This window comes from Orbicella faveolata, unplaced genomic scaffold, assembly GCF_042242905.1.
Source record: "Orbicella faveolata isolate gen_17 unplaced genomic scaffold, um_ofav_v1 contig_1, whole genome shotgun sequence".
NCBI classification, from domain to species: domain Eukaryota; kingdom Metazoa; phylum Cnidaria; class Anthozoa; order Scleractinia; family Merulinidae; genus Orbicella; species Orbicella faveolata.
Window position 1 is genome coordinate 21,500,327 of NW_028301536.1, and position 17,173 is coordinate 21,517,499.

General features: G+C 37.4%; 2 protein-coding genes across 2 annotated transcripts in view; one reads left to right on the forward strand and one right to left on the reverse strand.

The window, feature by feature from the left end:
• The window catches only part of LOC110044810 (pre-mRNA-processing factor 40 homolog B-like), a 30,156-nt gene extending 17,013 nt beyond the window's left edge, over window positions 1–13,143 (reverse strand). Inside the window, exons 1-4 of the mRNA XM_089295386.1 lie at window positions 13,029–13,143; window positions 12,855–12,947; window positions 7,312–7,528; window positions 191–393 (exon numbers count right to left, since the gene is read on the reverse strand). Coding sequence (XP_089151512.1) covers window positions 191–393; window positions 7,312–7,528; window positions 12,855–12,947; window positions 13,029–13,031 — 516 coding nt within the window. The 5' untranslated portion in view covers window positions 13,032–13,143. The remainder of the gene's footprint in view (window positions 1–190; window positions 394–7,311; window positions 7,529–12,854; window positions 12,948–13,028) is intronic.
• Window positions 13,144–13,166: 23 nt separating this feature from the next.
• LOC110044809 (DENN domain-containing protein 5B-like) overlaps window positions 13,167–17,173 on the forward strand; it is a 31,137-nt gene continuing 27,130 nt past the window's right edge. Inside the window, exons 1-3 of the mRNA XM_020750393.2 lie at window positions 13,167–13,325; window positions 15,122–15,231; window positions 15,828–16,527. Coding sequence (XP_020606052.2) covers window positions 13,232–13,325; window positions 15,122–15,231; window positions 15,828–16,527 — 904 coding nt within the window. The 5' untranslated portion in view covers window positions 13,167–13,231. The remainder of the gene's footprint in view (window positions 13,326–15,121; window positions 15,232–15,827; window positions 16,528–17,173) is intronic.

Genomic DNA, 17,173 nt, shown 5'->3' on the forward strand with positions numbered 1-17,173 from the left:
GTACACATGAAGTAATAATCCTAGTTGCTTCATGCAATGGAAACAGGTGGAGTTGGTAATAAAGGCACCTTGCAGTGTAGACAGACATTTTACAACAAATCAATATACATATATGTACCTTCACAACTTGTGATGGAGGGAAAGGTTAAAAGTACAATGTAAAAAGCAAAGATTTTCTATAGAATCAAACCTTTGGTGTTTTAGGTTTCTTCACTTTCTTTTTCTCCTTCTTGGCTTCTTCTTCTTTCTCATCCTGCTGTTGTTCAGGCTTGCTGATCTGTGTTGGGCTGTCTGTTGATTTATTCTCTTGTTCTTGCATTTGTTTCACTACTGAAGGAGAGTTGGTTCCTCCGGTAACAGCTGCAACTTGCTGTGGTCGCACAGTAGTAGGAACTGTTGAGAGCAGAGAATACTTTAAGGTAGTTCCATGTAAAAAGAAGGAGTATTAAAAAAATTCTCAAACTTCATCCAGTTAGTAATCATGTTATGTACATGGATATTTGAAAAATGCAATAAAAAATAGGGGTCACAGTGGTTGTTTTTGCACAACATGGATGGCCTTTATAGCACCTTTGCAACTGACCAGGTTGCCATTACTTAGCCTTAGTTAGCAGAAAAGGGCACTAGAAATTCCAAGACAGGCATTAAGATCATATTACAAACTTTCCAATTCTCTGTGTGCACACATACCCAGCACTCCCTAAAGACATGTTCTTTACAGCATTAAAATCAAAATATTTTTAAGCAGAATTTTAAACTGTTCTTCAAATTGAGATATGTTGTAGATAACCTCGTGTAATTTTAATAAATGCATTAAAAAGTGGGGGTCACCATGCTCGTTCAAGAGAAAACAAGCATTTATTTCACTGTAGAGCTTAGCTTGAGGGAAATCTCTTGCGTTGTGCACAAGCATGCACTTGTGTGCGCATGCTAAAGATGCAAAAATCGTGTGCAGTAGGGATGCGCAATGTAATACTGAGGAATCACCTTAAGCAAAGCGTGATAATAGTAAGCAGTAGGTTACTCCAACTGAAAGTCACTGGACAACAAGTAACAGTTGTTCTTTTTTTCAACACTGTATGATCCAGTACCTTAGTCCAATATATATATCTATAAAATAATACACTGTAGACAACTTTGTTTCTCTCTCTCTGTGTTTTAACTGCTTCACAATATTTCAAATGTGTTCCATGAGCATCTTAACTTGCTATATATATTAAGGTGGCTCCCTGTAGTTTTATGATTGCAAATGTGCAGAGGGCAAAAGTCAAGTAATCTGCGTATGCTCGAAGTACAACCTCAGTGTTTTTTCATATTTTGTGACATCAACAAGAGCACAAAAAGCAAATTTATTTACACTGACAGTGAATTTTCTCACTTTTCCTTCCGTGAAATTCTGTAAAATTCAGCACACTGGTAATAAATATATTTAATTTTAGTCGAAACTTGCTTTTTAGGGAAATCTATATCCATGATCATCTCCATGCAGTTTTTCTGCAAAGGAAAAATACTTAAATTTGCAAAAATAAAAAAAAAGTGAGACAATCTCAGATGGTGCAGAGTGCAATTGATAGCTCTGCTCAGTTCATTTTCTGGTTTGTATCTACCTTGGTAGTCTGCTAGGGCTTTTCCCCTTAGCAGTGTGTATGTTTCAAGTTTGTATTTTCATTCATGGTCAGAAACTTATGTACAATTACTGTTTGTCACGACAGCTTTTAAATTTTACTCTGGTGTTTTACGATGATTTTCGTTTATTTTAAATTCAATAATACGCTGAACAAACATGACAATAAATTAATTAGCTCTTCTTGCCAACTTTGTAACTTGATACTTTTGTTTTCCTTGCAAAGGTAGTAACATGAAACCCTTGTTTTCTCCAAAACACACAAAGATGTGCTTGGTTTTTGGGGATAAATAAAAGAATGTTAAATATCTGATGAAGAAATGGCAGAGAAACAATTTTGTTTTTTCTTAAAACGCAAATTTTCTTATCACCAATGAACAAGAACTAATTTCACTATCAGATAGTCACGGAATACCACTTTCTTTTTCTTTCGCCACCTTTGTTGTTAATGATACAACAATTCAAACTTAATACACAACAACATTGATTGATACCACTGAGAAGTATTTCAATGAGAAGTATTGAAGGTAAACAGTGATACTTGGCCGATATTATCCTGCATGGGTGAAGGAGTCTCCTCAAAGACTGATTAAATTAATTTGCACTTTCATTAGGTGCCACGGAGTGTGCAGCAATATTTGAGCACTTTCCTGGTTTCTTTTGTCACAAATTTACAATTTGCAGAATATTAAAGCCACTAACTCGCCAACTTTTTGGCCTCTCTTACAGACGCAATTAAGACAATAAATGAACAAGCCACTAAGGAGAAGCTATACATTTCCCTTCTTTATTTAAACCCTGACAAACATACTATTGTAGTTCGAAAACAGATGATATTTGTTGAACTGACCTGTGGGTGATTCTAAAAGATACGTTTCACTTTTGCATTAAAAACTAGGGACAAGTGGCACTACCTGACATCACATGACATATAAAAAAACCACATGGAAATTAACATAGTATATAACACTATGATGCTAGAACGCATGCCTCTTACATGTTGGGTTCTACCATAAGGAAAACCACTCAACATTTGTGTGTGATCCCGTATGCGATGCATCCTCTACCTAATATATAGAAGACACAAACGCTAACTAATCTGCGCATGCGTTTAGAGCAAATTGGTTTTGTTCTAAAGAGAATAGTACATTAGGGATTTAAATGGTATAAAAAAAAAAAATAAATAAATAATGCATTTGTCAAGGGTTTCATTAAGTGAATATTTTCAGCAGGAAAGCAACTGGTTTTCACAGGTGGGGAAAACTTTTTGAACTGAACTTCTTCATCAGAAAAACTTTCCTCCACAAGGTCAAAGCAGGTGGGCAAAACCATCCTCTCAGCCGGACAATTTGCCCTATGCCAGGTCTTTAGTGAACCCCAATGAATGAGTTGCCAGTAATCAGATACCTGTGTTTGCGCGAAAATCCATTCGCAATAAAACAACGGCAAAAAAGTGTTGATCTCTCCCCAAAACCATGTTTTTGGGAGTTGAAACAACTTTTCGCCATACATTTCCTTCTAGCGACTTGCAATGTTTGCCCCTTGACGATCCCAGAATTCTTTGCACAAACACAGGTATCTGATTACTGGCAACTCATTCATTTGTTTAGGTAAAGCCTACATACAAGCCAAGTTTTCCACCAGGCCAGAGCTTATCCCGGTAAAATGAAGCAGCTAGGAATATTTCTACACCCCCCTGGATGGGATGCTGTAGTTCACCACAGGGTTACCTCCAGCATTAAATTTGGTGGTACCCATTTGTACACCTGGGTGTTCAAGAACACAACACAATGTCCCTGGCCAGGGCTCAAACCCGGACCACTTGATCTGCAGTGTAGCACACTAACCACGAAGTCACCATGCCTCCACTCCTGATTTGTTTGGGAATATATAATTCAAGACTAAAAGCCACGATTATAACAGAGATGATAGTAAAACACTATTTCATCATTAGTTATTACATTTAATAAGTTTGAGAGGACTGGGTGTAAAGGCGAATGCAAAAACAGCATTCGGAACATAACACTTGTGCACACAACAAGATAAATGATTATCGTATGGAGCCACCTTAATTAATGCAGTTAAGAAAGCTTTAAAGTCAATCATTAAATGGTCTTTTATGCCTTTTCTTGTCCAATCCAGCACATGCCGGCAGAGTCAGCTCGTAGTGCTGAGGAAATAAGGCTAGAGAACTGTCTACACTCTAGCACGATGCTGACTGGAGGTGAGCTCGTAGTGCCGTTTTAAGTTACGCTTTTAGGACGTACAAGCTTTTGGCCTCACCGACTTGTCCGATCCAGTGCAGAATTAACTGCTGGGGAGATAAGTTTGGCATTTGGTCACGCAATGGAAGTTCATCTGTCACACCGATTGCTGAGCAGTGTTCCCCCCCTTATGCCATATAACGCGTGTTTACTGCTTGTGATTGTCAGGGTATTTAAAGCATTACTCCCTAGGAACTGCAACATTAAATGGAATTAATATTTTGACCAATTTAACAACAGATTGCCATTTCCCTGGCTGTTTGTTGCTGTTACTGACGATCTTGAGTTCTCTGTATGGGAACATCCCTGCTCTGCATGACACTCCTTCAGAGCTTGACATTGAGACTGTTGGGTTCGCCAATGCGACCGCATTTTTTTCACTGGCAATTAACTTTTCACACTTGGTCGCTAAGCTGGCCCCTAAGATATTTATCCTAAATACTTGGTTATAAGACAGAACCTGAATTACAGAAAATTTTTGGATCATGTTCAACAATATGCCCCCAGATTTGCTAATTACGGTCCTTTCACTCTTGTAAACAAAAGCAAAAAAGTCACGTATCATAATGTACCGAACAACAGTGAAACAAGAAGCACCTCAAAGTCTTATCAACAGTTTAAGCTCTTTAATAGCATAAACTTAAAAAAACATCATGCTTGCCAACTTTGACATATGTTTGATCTGTTTCTAGTATTTGTTGACAAGTATTTCTTCATTTAACAAAGATTTTCCACAGAAATTTGGCGTGAAGAATTGGAACATTCATAACTTAGTAACCAGGCATTACAATGGACCACGAAAAACTAGTTTCCAGGCTTTATTTGCCAAAATGGGAAAGGAACTCCTAGAGGTTAAAAATTTTTCACGGAACAAAATTGTTTGTTTTCATTGTGCAGTTCCAGAAAATATCCATACTCCCCCCACAGAAGGGATTGGAATTTCCTGGGGGGTGGGGGTTCTATGAGACCAAAAAATTTAAAGAAATGTATGAAGCTTAACTGGAATTTCCAGAGGGGTGGGGAGGTGTTAGAGAAAATCCCTTCCGTGCGGGAGGTATAGATATTTTCTGGAACTACACATTGCTGATTTAGGCCAAAAACTTCTTCAAAATAATCAATTTCTTCAGAATTCTTGCTTCTGGGGTTAGAAGGCATCTGCTTTAATTAAGTGGAACAATTTTTCTGTTTTATACAGAAAAAAATCTCTGTTCTGCGATGTTAGCGAATAACATGTTAGCAGATGTTTGACAGGTTGAATCATCCATGAAATTTGGTAAAATTGTATTTTGTGGTGAGAACATACTTGGTTATCAGACGCACCCTGAGTTTGGAGCAGATTTCGATTGAACAAGTATATTTTCTTTGAAAAAATGCTGCACCTTATAACTGAGAAAATACGGTACTTCTTTCTTGTTAATTTTCATTTGCATTTTATAAAGCTTTAAAGTCAATCGTTAAAGCACAGTTAATGGAGCATGACGCTATTGACGTACAGTCACTAGCTTATTGTTGTTAATCGTAATGCAATAGAACTGTTACACATTAGAACATTATAGAAGCCTTTCTTGTCTAGTTTAAACAATATTCACAATAGCCTTTCACATATGCATGTTGCAACAATGTCTGGTTTAACTATATCATGCATTTTGTATGGCTAGTCTTTTAAATAGCCCCATTCTTGTTTCGTTCAAGGCCGCATGGACTCTGTACATTTCATGGTACACGATTTTATATTGGTTTAAACCCAGACATCTGTCTACCTATAAAAGAGTCTTAGCTTGGACTTTGGTATCATTCGCTCATTATATACTGTAACTTTTAGTTAGCCCTCGAAATTGTAACTCCCACCCTTCCCTCCCTTGGGAGGTTTATTGTTGTTGTTCATTAATATAAATAATAAACTGGGGTTCACCTCTCATGACATGCTATCGGTTAAGTCTTGCAGCGACTTCCCCAAGCTTCGTTTTCGCTAATTTAGTGGCACTATTTAACACTCTTTTATGCCTCTTCTTGTCCGATCCAGCACGTGCCGGTGGAGTCGGCTCGTAGTGCTGGGGAGATAAGTAAGGCTTGAGAACTGTCTACACTCTAGCACGATGCTGACCAGAGGTCAGCTCGTAGTGCCGTTTAGAGTTACGCTACTAGGATGCGCAAGCTTTTGGCCTCGCCGACTTGTCCGATCCAGTACAGAATTAACCGCTGGGGAGATAAGTTTGGCATTTGGTCACGCAACGGAAGTTCCTCTGTCACGCCAATTGCGGAGCGGTGTTCCCCCCCCCCTTTACACCATAGAACGCGTGTTTATTGCTTGTGTTTGTTGGGATAATTAAAGCATTACTCCCTTGGAACTGCAACATTAATATATTTTTGAATACCAAACTATACTTCTCATTTTCACACAACCATGTAGCCTTCAAAATGGTGTTCTTCTTGTGAAATATGCAGTGAATTTGACATCTTTCAATAACAACATTCCGTATCGGCATCTAAGAGCTTTTCCTGTACAAAGAGCTTTTCTGCATTCTGGTAATTCTCTCTCACCCCACCACCCCCTGCTACATCAAAGTTTTGCTCTCGCTCCAATTTACAGGCGATCAGAATGTGGAAAAGCTCTTCAAATGGGTACGCTTGCTATGCAGGCTACATCTAAGATGTTTGTGAAAACTGTAGTACTGCTGAATTGTTGGAAAGCCACAATATATATAAGTTATAGATTTTGGAGGGGAGAAAAAAGTGTATACAACTCTTACATAAGGAAAATTGACAATGCAAGTGTGTTTATCCGTTTTGTATGTGTTGTGTTTTTTCTCCTGGTTACTTGACAAAGTGGTTGAATTTTAGCCTCACTATTTACTGTAGCACTGTTTTCATTGACAACTGTAAATAATGTGAAAGAAAAAATTGTCCTTCATGAATCGTGTTAAAAACATTGAAAAGAAATTGTAACACATTATCGGATTTCACTATTTGGAACAATTAAATCAAATTTGATTACATGTATGTTAGCAGGACTTATTATCAGTAATTGTCAATTTGAAAATATGGATAGGACTGATGTACAGTTATTCACTTCTTCTTCTGATGTATTTTTGGCAACTAAGATACTTGTGCTAGTGACCAAATCTGAAAACTTAGAGGCCAGCTGGCCGCAAGGTTTTTTCCTGAATGTCCAGCCCTATCCTTACATCCTCCTTCCCTTTGGGAGCGTTTTGTACCATTTAGGTAAACTGTTACCTAATTTTACTCGACAGAGTTTGCAAATAATATCTAATGTAATATTATTAATTAAGTAGTAAACTGGTTTTTTACGGAATTCAACAGAAAGGTGTAATAAAAAAGATACCAAAAATTAATCAAATCTGAGCTTTATAAGTGGTAGCAGTACAATACCGGTACATAAAAAATCAATATCAACTTCCTTACTCATCACCACTGGTGATCCAGTATTCGGTATTGGTTGAAATGCTGCTGTTACAGATTGTGCCATATTCTGTTGAGTCAGCTGTGGAGGATATGAAGCTGGAATTCCCTGCATGCTACCAGGATAACCCATTGGCTGGCCAGTTGGCATGGCAACAGGCTGAAAAGGAGGCATTCCAGGTGGACCATATCCAGGCGGCATCACCGGCATTCCTGGAACCTGTAAAATAAATACAGTTAAGTGAGAATAGAGTTCCACTAAAAACTAGTAAGGTTATTGATTATCGTGTTTCCAGCAAATACAGTTGTAGTAGTACATGCAGAAGTAGCAACTTTACTTAAAGAATGTGATATATACTTATGAACGATAAACAAGCAGCCCACCTCCTCAAAACTTGCAATGATGGAGTTAATATTGTGAAACCACTGTCATACACTGTATGTTTCACCATTTATTATTAATGACAAGCATTGAACATTAGTCATACTGTCTGTAAACTTGAGCTTGGAAACTTAAGCAGGGATTTGGAAGGCAAAACAGGCAAATGAGCCTACAATGTATGGCCCATGGCATTGGAAAGTTATGGGCCATTTATAAAAAGTTTGGGCCATTAGTGTAAATAAAGGGGCCATAAAAAAAATTTGACAAATGATACGTAATTCTTGATTGCTGTTGCTTTATACTTTTTACTGGACTTCAAGCACAGTTTAAGTGTACAGTCACGGAATATTGCTAGAAAACAAATTATATAACCTTTCATTGAAGTTAAACTATACATTCTGAACTGGAACTGATCTAACTTAACACACTGAGAAGTCTGACATCAACATCACCGAGACATGCTAAGTTTTAGATTTAGAGTGACAAGTAAAGTTGCATTTACAATTCAAAACTTGAGCTACTGTATATACGAACTGTACATACTGTAACACACCTGTAGCTCTCTAATAGTCAATCAAATGCTAACCAAAAGCTTTTCTTTCCTCAGAACTAGAAGGCTTGGAAGCTTTGTCTTGGTCGTTGTTTTCAGGATCACAATTTGTTGTGGCCAACTGGTTGTTCACAGTGCAAAATGGCAACAATTTCCGAGTCTTTTCCAATTTGGGAACTTTCACTTTCGGAGGCATATTATTTGGCTAGTTACAGCATGCAAAACATATTCAAATGAGCCGATTCTGTCATTGAAAACTGAAAGCACATGGATTGAGCAAGAATCTTGTTTGGGAGTCCGAGTAAGGGGTCTGGGGATGAAACAAAACGAACGCTTTTATAATGTTGATTAAAGAGAAAAGACATTGTGATTTCTCTCGTGTTCATGCGTCATTAAACTGAAAATTTCACACCTGAAAATCCTTTCCACAAAATAGTGTATATTTTACTAGTAGTAATCAGAGATTATGAGAGTACGTTCAACGCTCTCACTTTAATATATATATACCGTAAATATATGATTTCACTAGCTGACTTTCAACCTTTGACTATTGCTAAAATCAACATTTTTCAGCAGCAACCAAGGTTTTACAGTCAGATATGCAAAGTGTCAAAGTCCGTGCTAGTGAAGAGGTCACGATTTGTTGATATGTTGCGTGACACTGCCAGTTTCAGTAGACTCTCAAGTTTCATAGAATATTTAAATTACGTACATTATTCTAAGCTAGCATTTGCAATCGCGTGCTCGTTTCGCATGGTCATTTATCGTAAAAAAACTCTGTGCAACTAATTCGAGTATTCCCCTGATGAATAAAGTAGTCTTACGGATCTTGCCTTTAGAGTACTTTTCCAGCGATTCCAAACAATAAAATTTCGACCGGAGACTGAGCTATCTGTCACAACTGGAAGTAATCAACAAATGCAATCAAAATGTAGCTGTTCCCACGGTTATCATCCCAAAGCCAAGTCATGTTAATAAACAAGGACAATTCCCTCAGATTTCGATAAATGCTACTGTCGAAGCATTTAAATTTGCCAAAATCTAACGCTGAGAGCAAACAATAGCGAAGTGTACGGCGACTGCATGGAAAGAAGCCAAAGAAAGATCCATCAGAAAGATGAGCTCACATGGCCTGCTCACATACTCACATGTTCGCCACATGTCTTATCACATGTCTTAGCATTAAACGGTACCAGTTTACTGGTCGTGACATGCCCCTGCAAAAATCAAGCGGGGTGACCATTTTGGTGCCCTTACAGGAATGTGGTTTTTTCAGCCTATAACCGTGCACAGGGAGACCAACTCTGAAAGGCCACAGGTCAAAATTAGGTTTGCATTCCACTTCGTCGAACGCAACCAGCTGTTTGCGACTAGGGTGCATTGCAGGCCCAGTAGTTACTTTTATAATGCGTCATTTTGTAGCTTTATGCGCCATATGCGCATAGCGCAAGGTTTGCGTGAAAATTTTCCAGTCGATACATTTTTTAAAATTTTTACTGCAGTCAGATAATGAATTACTTGTGTCAGAAATGCAAAAAAAAATTGAGGGTCACCGACTTCGTTTCAGAGAAAAAGCAAGTGGAGAACTACCCTGATTTTGAAACATTGGTGCATGTTATTCAGCATGGTGTACACGGATTTATAGTTAAAAATATCGAAGGTGAGTCAACAGACGCCAACGAACTTAGTGATATTTTGTGGAAGTGGGTCTGCTGCATAAATAATTTCAAATGTTACCAACGTTTTCACAAAACTCAACCCTTCCAGAGGCATTTGAAACCATCGCACAGATAAACATAGAGCTAAAAAGAAAAGAATTCATGGTGCATTTTGCAAAAAACCTCAGACTTCTAGTCGATAGATTTTCTTCATTTTTTCGCTAAAAGTAGAAAATCTGTAGAGAAATTGATTTATCAAAAGAAAAATAGGGGTCACTGAATGTCCAAGATCGTTAAATCCAGGCAAAGCTGTAGCGATGGCCATCCGCCCTATCATTATTCGTTTTATTACTTCATGCAGGATGTGGCATGTGAATTTGCATGCGCAGTAAGGATGCACAGAAACAATTAGCACAAACGTCCTTAGAGACTCATCAGTGTGCAAAGAAAGTCATTTCTGATAGTCTGGGGTCAGCAGGTTTCGCAGTTGTGCTAGGGGATTCTGTCCTTTGCTTGCCTGATGGGCAAGTAAAGTTTTTTTGGGGAAATTTTTTGAGCAAATTCAAATTACAGAAGCACTGCAAGAGATATAATTATTGTATTAATTTGATTTCAAATTTATTTTAAAATCATGTTAGTAGGGGTTAACAAGAGCGACTTTTGGGCTAGCACATCATGCATACGAACACAGCTTGCCTGAAGTGCAAGCTTAAGAGTTGGTTTTCTTTGCACCCTGTCCATCCTCACTAATGCTTTTTAAATCTTACAGGACCCCTTTGATAACAGTACTTTATAGTACTGATGGGTTAATCCTGTCTAAAGATTTGTTTATTATTATTATTATTATTATTATTATTATTATTATTATTATTATTATTATTTTTCGCATGTGTTTGCACCTACATGTACAGTATACACGAGCCTGCAAATAACAGTCGGTCATCGAACAATAATTATTGTCCTGTAAATTTGAGGTTTTGACAGGTAAAAGCTTAGCCTGGTCGGACACTCTGACCGAGCATTTCTGCTAAAATGAAAAATATTTTACCTGGAAATTTGTGTCCGAATATGGGACAAGTTATTTTGTTATACTGCCACACAATGCTATGCAAAAAAGCATTGTTATCGGTTTTTGTTTTATTCTAATTCTAAGAATTTTATCATGCGCAGTGCGCCATCTCAAATGTTATGTCGAATTGTAAACACGTCACATCAGCGCCACTAGTCCTGCGTGTTGATTTATGCATTTTACGGTGGCATTGTGAAAGATCGTGAAGCCCCATTTAGTCTGAAGTATGTTCGTCTGAAAAACTACTTAGAACTGAGGTCTTATGTAGTTACTCGTTGTTTGTTACCACCAAGTGTTGTGGAATTAATTTTCAGTCGTAATACATTGACCCGATTAAGATATTATGGAAATTGAATACACGGCCCAAATACTCACATTTCGTTTATCTGAATGCAATCGCTTTCAAAAACTTTAAAACCTCTAAAACGTAACCAAATGTTTTTCTAGTCTGTATGATCAAAACTCAGTTTAATTTTTAACCCTTTATAGTTTTTTTACGTCTGTCAGTGTGGTTGAAATATAGTTCCATACCACAGACATGTTTTTGTGAAAAGCGTGAATGTACAAAGTGGTCATGCTTTGTAGTCACGACCGCCTCCAATTCCGCATTTTAAATAATTACGCAATTTTTTTTATTCAATTGACCCCGAAAGTTTTCAGAGGAAACATGCTTTCAGAAAAAGTTGAAGAATTCATTTCAGCCAATTTTCGAGTCTCTGAATGTTATTGTGAGGTTTTATACTGACAAGCTGTCCACGTGGGAGATTGTTTCATCCCTTTTCTCATTTTCCCTATACGTCTTGGGAAACTTGTTACATTGGCAACGCTTGTGTGACTAGGGGTATAAACGTTTGTAAATTTGTCAATTTTCAACAGGTAAATTAATACCAGATGTAATGTAAAAGAGGTCCCCTTGCTGGTGCTAGTAGTGATTTTACACTCAGTTGACTTTAAAGCTATTCGAATTTGCAACGAATATTTTGGCGAAGAGTCTACACTGAAATACCAAAATGTCTCAAATGTCTCTTTTTAATTTCTAACGACAAAAATTTTTTTTGTCTGACCAGACTGGCTTTTTGTCAGGTCAAAACTTGTCTCTGTCCTGACAAATGACCTGCCTATAGACAAAAATTATTTGCAGGCTTGATACACTAAAATGATCAAAAAATCCCTTTTGTTTTCATTAAAAACAAGTTTTTTACTATTGTCATGAAGCTCTCTAGAACCTCTAATTTCATTGGATCTTGTTAACACAAAGCTCTATTGTTTTAGAGCTAGGGTCCCTTGTTACTACTGTTTGTATATCATTTACTCAGCTAATCCTCTGAGACTTTCGGAAGAGCTTCATGGCCACCCATTTTTCAAAGGTTTGCAAAGCTGAACTGGACTCAAACATAGCCCAATTAGCTGCCACACAATTAGTGGGAAAATGTCTGAAGCTAAACGATGTGGGCATGCTGTTGATGTTGATGGAGAACACCTTTCTGTTCCCTATTTAACCTTTAAATGAATTATCTCATCTAAGGCTTTGATACATGTACGTTGCAAAGCTGGGAGTGAAATGGGCACAATAATCGTGCATGCATACAGGAATATGGTACATAGTGGTAAGTTGTATATTAGGATGCTGATTTTATACTGGAGAGAAGGTTTTTTTTATTCTACTGGAGCAAGATGGGAGTCGAGCTTAAGCTTACATGATGAACATTTGAAAAATGATGCTGTCAATAGTGTAGACATTTCAAATTAAAGTGGAGTTTGTCGTATTAGCAATGAAAACGGAGGGTTCCCAAATCCCTGACATCAAAGAGCAACGTTTGTTAAACGATCTTTACAGCGATAGTTATAAGCGTCTTGAAATGAAAGGTAAAAAGAAAGCAAGTTTACCGGATAGCCTCCAGGTATCATAACTGGCGGAGGGTTCCCAGAGTAACCACCCCCTGGACCACTTCCTGAGGAAGGAGGGTATCCTCCAGACGCCTGAAAAAAACAGAGAAGAGTTTTGAGTCACCCTGTAGTCTTTAAATGGTAAACATGAATCTTAAAGGTACAAAAACACACCATTTTTTGGCGTATATTACTAGTTTTCGACCGCCTTTCCCTTCAAGCGCGTGTAGTATCCCATGAATCAATGTTCACTCTGCGCTTGATGTACGAGGAGGGAAGCTTCCATTCAGCGCGGGATCTGGGTAGTCACCTGTGAAGCAGGAGACCACAGAAAATGGCAGCTTGTCTACGTTAGATTTTTCCCTAGATCGGCAAGCATGTCCTCTTCCAGCTCTGGCCAAAGATTTGCGGACTACTTTGTGGTCAGTGGATTAGATCTTGTGACTGGGCTTGAAGCTGATCAGTTGTCAGGTTTGTGGAAAATTTCCACGCTATTTTATTTTGAACTGTGACTTTTCCAGAAACGATTACATGTAGGCAGATGTGATTTGTTGTTTTTCGCGCTTTGAAGGGTAAATTTTAACTGCAGTTCAACAATCTGCGAGCAGTAAACAAAGTCGGCATTTCGAAGTTTATGCGCGATTAAAAATCTATGTTTTCGAGTGTGCTTTTAACATAGGAAATGTTATAGAATTTTTTTTAGTTTGTGTTTTGTTCCGTTGTCATACTGTGAAGTCAGTGTCAATAACAGTTCAGTTTCAGATGTCTACGTCCGGCTAGTTCAGCTGTAAATGGGCAAATTGAATTCTGCTTTTATATATTTTCACATTATTATACCGTGCATGTATATGAATTTAGCATGATGGCTTCAGGGAATTACTTGTGAGACAAACTCATGCCTGCCAAAATTAGATCCAGCTGATTTAACAGTGGATCGAATGATGGCCCAGTCGAAGATGTCGTATATTAACTAGAATTTTATTTGTTGGAAAGCGTGTGCTGCATTCCCCAAGTATAATTTTAACCTACAATATATATAAGTTTTCATATGGCAGGATGATACATGTTAATTATCTTCCTGTGGTACATGCATCTGCATATATTCCCATGGTGACATCACTTTGATTTCTGTTTAACATCTTGTAAGAGGTAGTTGTGATTTTATCAGAAGTTAGAAGATAAGAACGTGTTCTGGTACCTTTATATTTACGTGGCAGTTCTTTAAGTGATCTAAATCCAGAGATGTGTTAACATCACTTCTGGTCATAAAAAAATACAGTCATGTATATTGGCTCCACTAACCTCCCTTCAAAGAGACATGTATTGATTCACCACTTTGGTTCTTGTTTCGTTTTTTTTCTGTGAAAATCTCATTGCATTTGTGAATCATCTCATGTGTTGGTTAATTATTGGAGACTATGTTTAGATCTGTCATCATTAAAACAAGCTCCATAATTTTTTGTATATTGTGTACATTTTTACCAGTACGATTATAAAACTTGCATTGTCATGCTCTAATGTATATCAGACATAACATGCCTGTTTTTACATACAGTGAGCAGTTTCTTATCTTAAAAATTTGTTAGTACTTCTAAAAGGGTGAAAGACTCCAAAGGATAAGTAATAAACACTCAGTTTGAACCATGTTTAAATTTACTCTTTCACAAATTATCATACCTACTGCAGAGATGAACATGTATCCATGCATGACTGTGCAATATTCATTGCCATCAATAGACACTGTCATTTGAACTCATACCAGGAAAACTCTCTGCAATAGAAAAATTCAAAAGAAAATGCAAACAACCTGCTCCCAAATTATGTGGCTTAACAGATTTTAAAATGAGAATTTAAAGATTTACATTTTTTACATTACATTTTACAATTGAATTGCATGTGCATGTATAAAGGAACATTTGCTTATAGATTTTGATGTCTCCTTGGCAACTGTGCTGTTAATTAGACATCACTTTTAACAAAACAGGGCTGTGCTCTAGAAGCGCCCAGATGCCACAAGCAACTAACTTTTGCCTTTGGGTGACTGGAAAAACTTCCTTTTTTCATATAAGCTTAAGTGCTGGCCACCCAGGATTTCACAGCGAGGAACCTTTGGACTCCTCATAATTTTTCTTAGACCACAGCTTTGCGAAAGTTTTCTAGTCACTGACTTTGCAGTTTTATGCCTCCCAATAAAACACTGTTCAGTGATGCAAGATGTTGAAAGGTTTAAAAACTTGTTACTGTTCTGTTTCTGATGTATGATGTAGGGGACTCTTTGCACCGATCTCCTCTGGAACGTTCCTATAAAGCCAAAGTTTTGATGCACTTTCCTTCAAATGTTGACTGGAATCCTTTTGATGAAGATGCCGTCCGTATGGTAAGGTTCCTGACCAATCAGTTGAACCCAAATTACCTACATGTAGAACTTGATTATGACTATCCAGATATATTCATTGTGGTCCTGTTTTGATTTGTATGGTATATTGTTTGATCCAGAAGGATAGATAATGAAAACTGCAATCTTCATATTATGTACATTCAAAGGGGTTCAAAAATGTCCAGTGTTTAAATATTGTAGTACATGTAGCTGTGGTACATGTACCTCTTAAATTTGTTGGATGATGGATTTTCACAAAATGTACTTCAAGCAAAAAGTACTTTCAATCAGTATTATTACATGTACAAGTAAATTAATATTGTCTCCAGAGTACACTATGATTTCACTTTGACATGATAATTGTGCCTAAACCAATAACTTAAGTGCTACTAACTGTAGATTAAACCATAGAGATAATTACCTACAGTACTTAGTTTAATATTTGTAAAACTCAAATTTTTCATGTCACTTCCATTTAAATCGCCTGATAACCTCCTGACAAAATTACATTTGATAAATAATATAATTTGTATAAATTCTGCTTTTCTGATTTTACTGTGTAATGTCTTACATACAAGATCTGTTTCTTTTTGTAGCTCTGTTTACCTCAAGGACTGACATTTAAAAAGGAAACTGAACAACATGAACCACGTTTCCACTCCTTCCTCATCACTCGAGAAGATGGCTCAAGGGTTTATGGTTGCGCGCTCACTTTCTATGAAGCTGTTAAAGACCCTCAGATCTGTAAAGCTATGGACACACTGCAGGCCATGCACGATGCTGAGTTAGCAATTGCTGAATCAAGATCTCGCTCTAAATCTCCAGTTTTTATAACTACCAACAGCACTGGTTCTGTGGAAACTTCAAGTTATAGTGAACATTTAAACACAAGCTCTGACATGAGTAATATCTCGAACAAAAAGTCCTTTGACCTTAGTAAGGACGCTCTTCTAGTATCAAAATCAATTTGCATCATAATGCCACTGCCATTTATCTCTGCTGGAAAGGGTTTCCTAGAGCAGATGTACTATGCAGTACAGAATGAAGAAAATCTACCACTTCCTTTAGAATCATACATTTACAACCTATTGTTTGAGGTGCCACTTCCACCAGCTGGAAAAACAATGAGATTTAATTCCTGTGAATTGAGTATCACTTGTCAGAGACCTGGTGTGAATGAGCTTCCTCTGTTTGATTACTCATTCAAAGAGCTCTTTACTTTGCTTGGTGTTGAGAATGTTGTGAGGCTGTTTACATGCACTCTACTGGAACAACAAATTCTTCTTTTATCTAGTGGTGAGTAAGATATGGGGTTTATCTAGACGTAAAAATAAAAAAAGCAAATAGTAACGGTTCTTTACAGTATTTCCAATCCCTCTGGTAGCCAAGCCTTTTTCTCTACATCGAGCCTGATGGATCAAGATAAAAGAGAGATCAGTCATTGTCTACCTGGGATCAGGATGTGCATTAACCACCAGGCATAATAATAAATAATTAATGTATGTTTTGATAATCGTTCCTCCTGTTGGCTAATTTTGCTTGGATATCTGGCAGCCATCTTAGAGTCAAAAACCTAGAGGGTTGCAGCCTCACTCCTACATGTACACTAAGCCTCCCTAGACATGCCACAAGCTGGCCATTACTTGGTCCTTTGCTTAATCATTGCCCCTAAGCAAAGCGCAAGGGTGGTCATCAAGCTAGCGAGGAAGTTACAAGTGCGAGCGATGTGTTCAGCCACCTAGGGAAGTATTATTGAAAAGGACTTTTAGAAAGTTTACAAGCCTTCCCTGCCCTTGTCCCAGCAAATTTGATTACTTGGTAAGCATTATGCCAGTGTTGCAGGCAACATGTAAACATTGATTTGTCTAACAATTAAACTTTTAACAATGTTAAACTTTTTTGAATGATTTTAGCTAATTTTAATCTTTACAATTTTAACTTT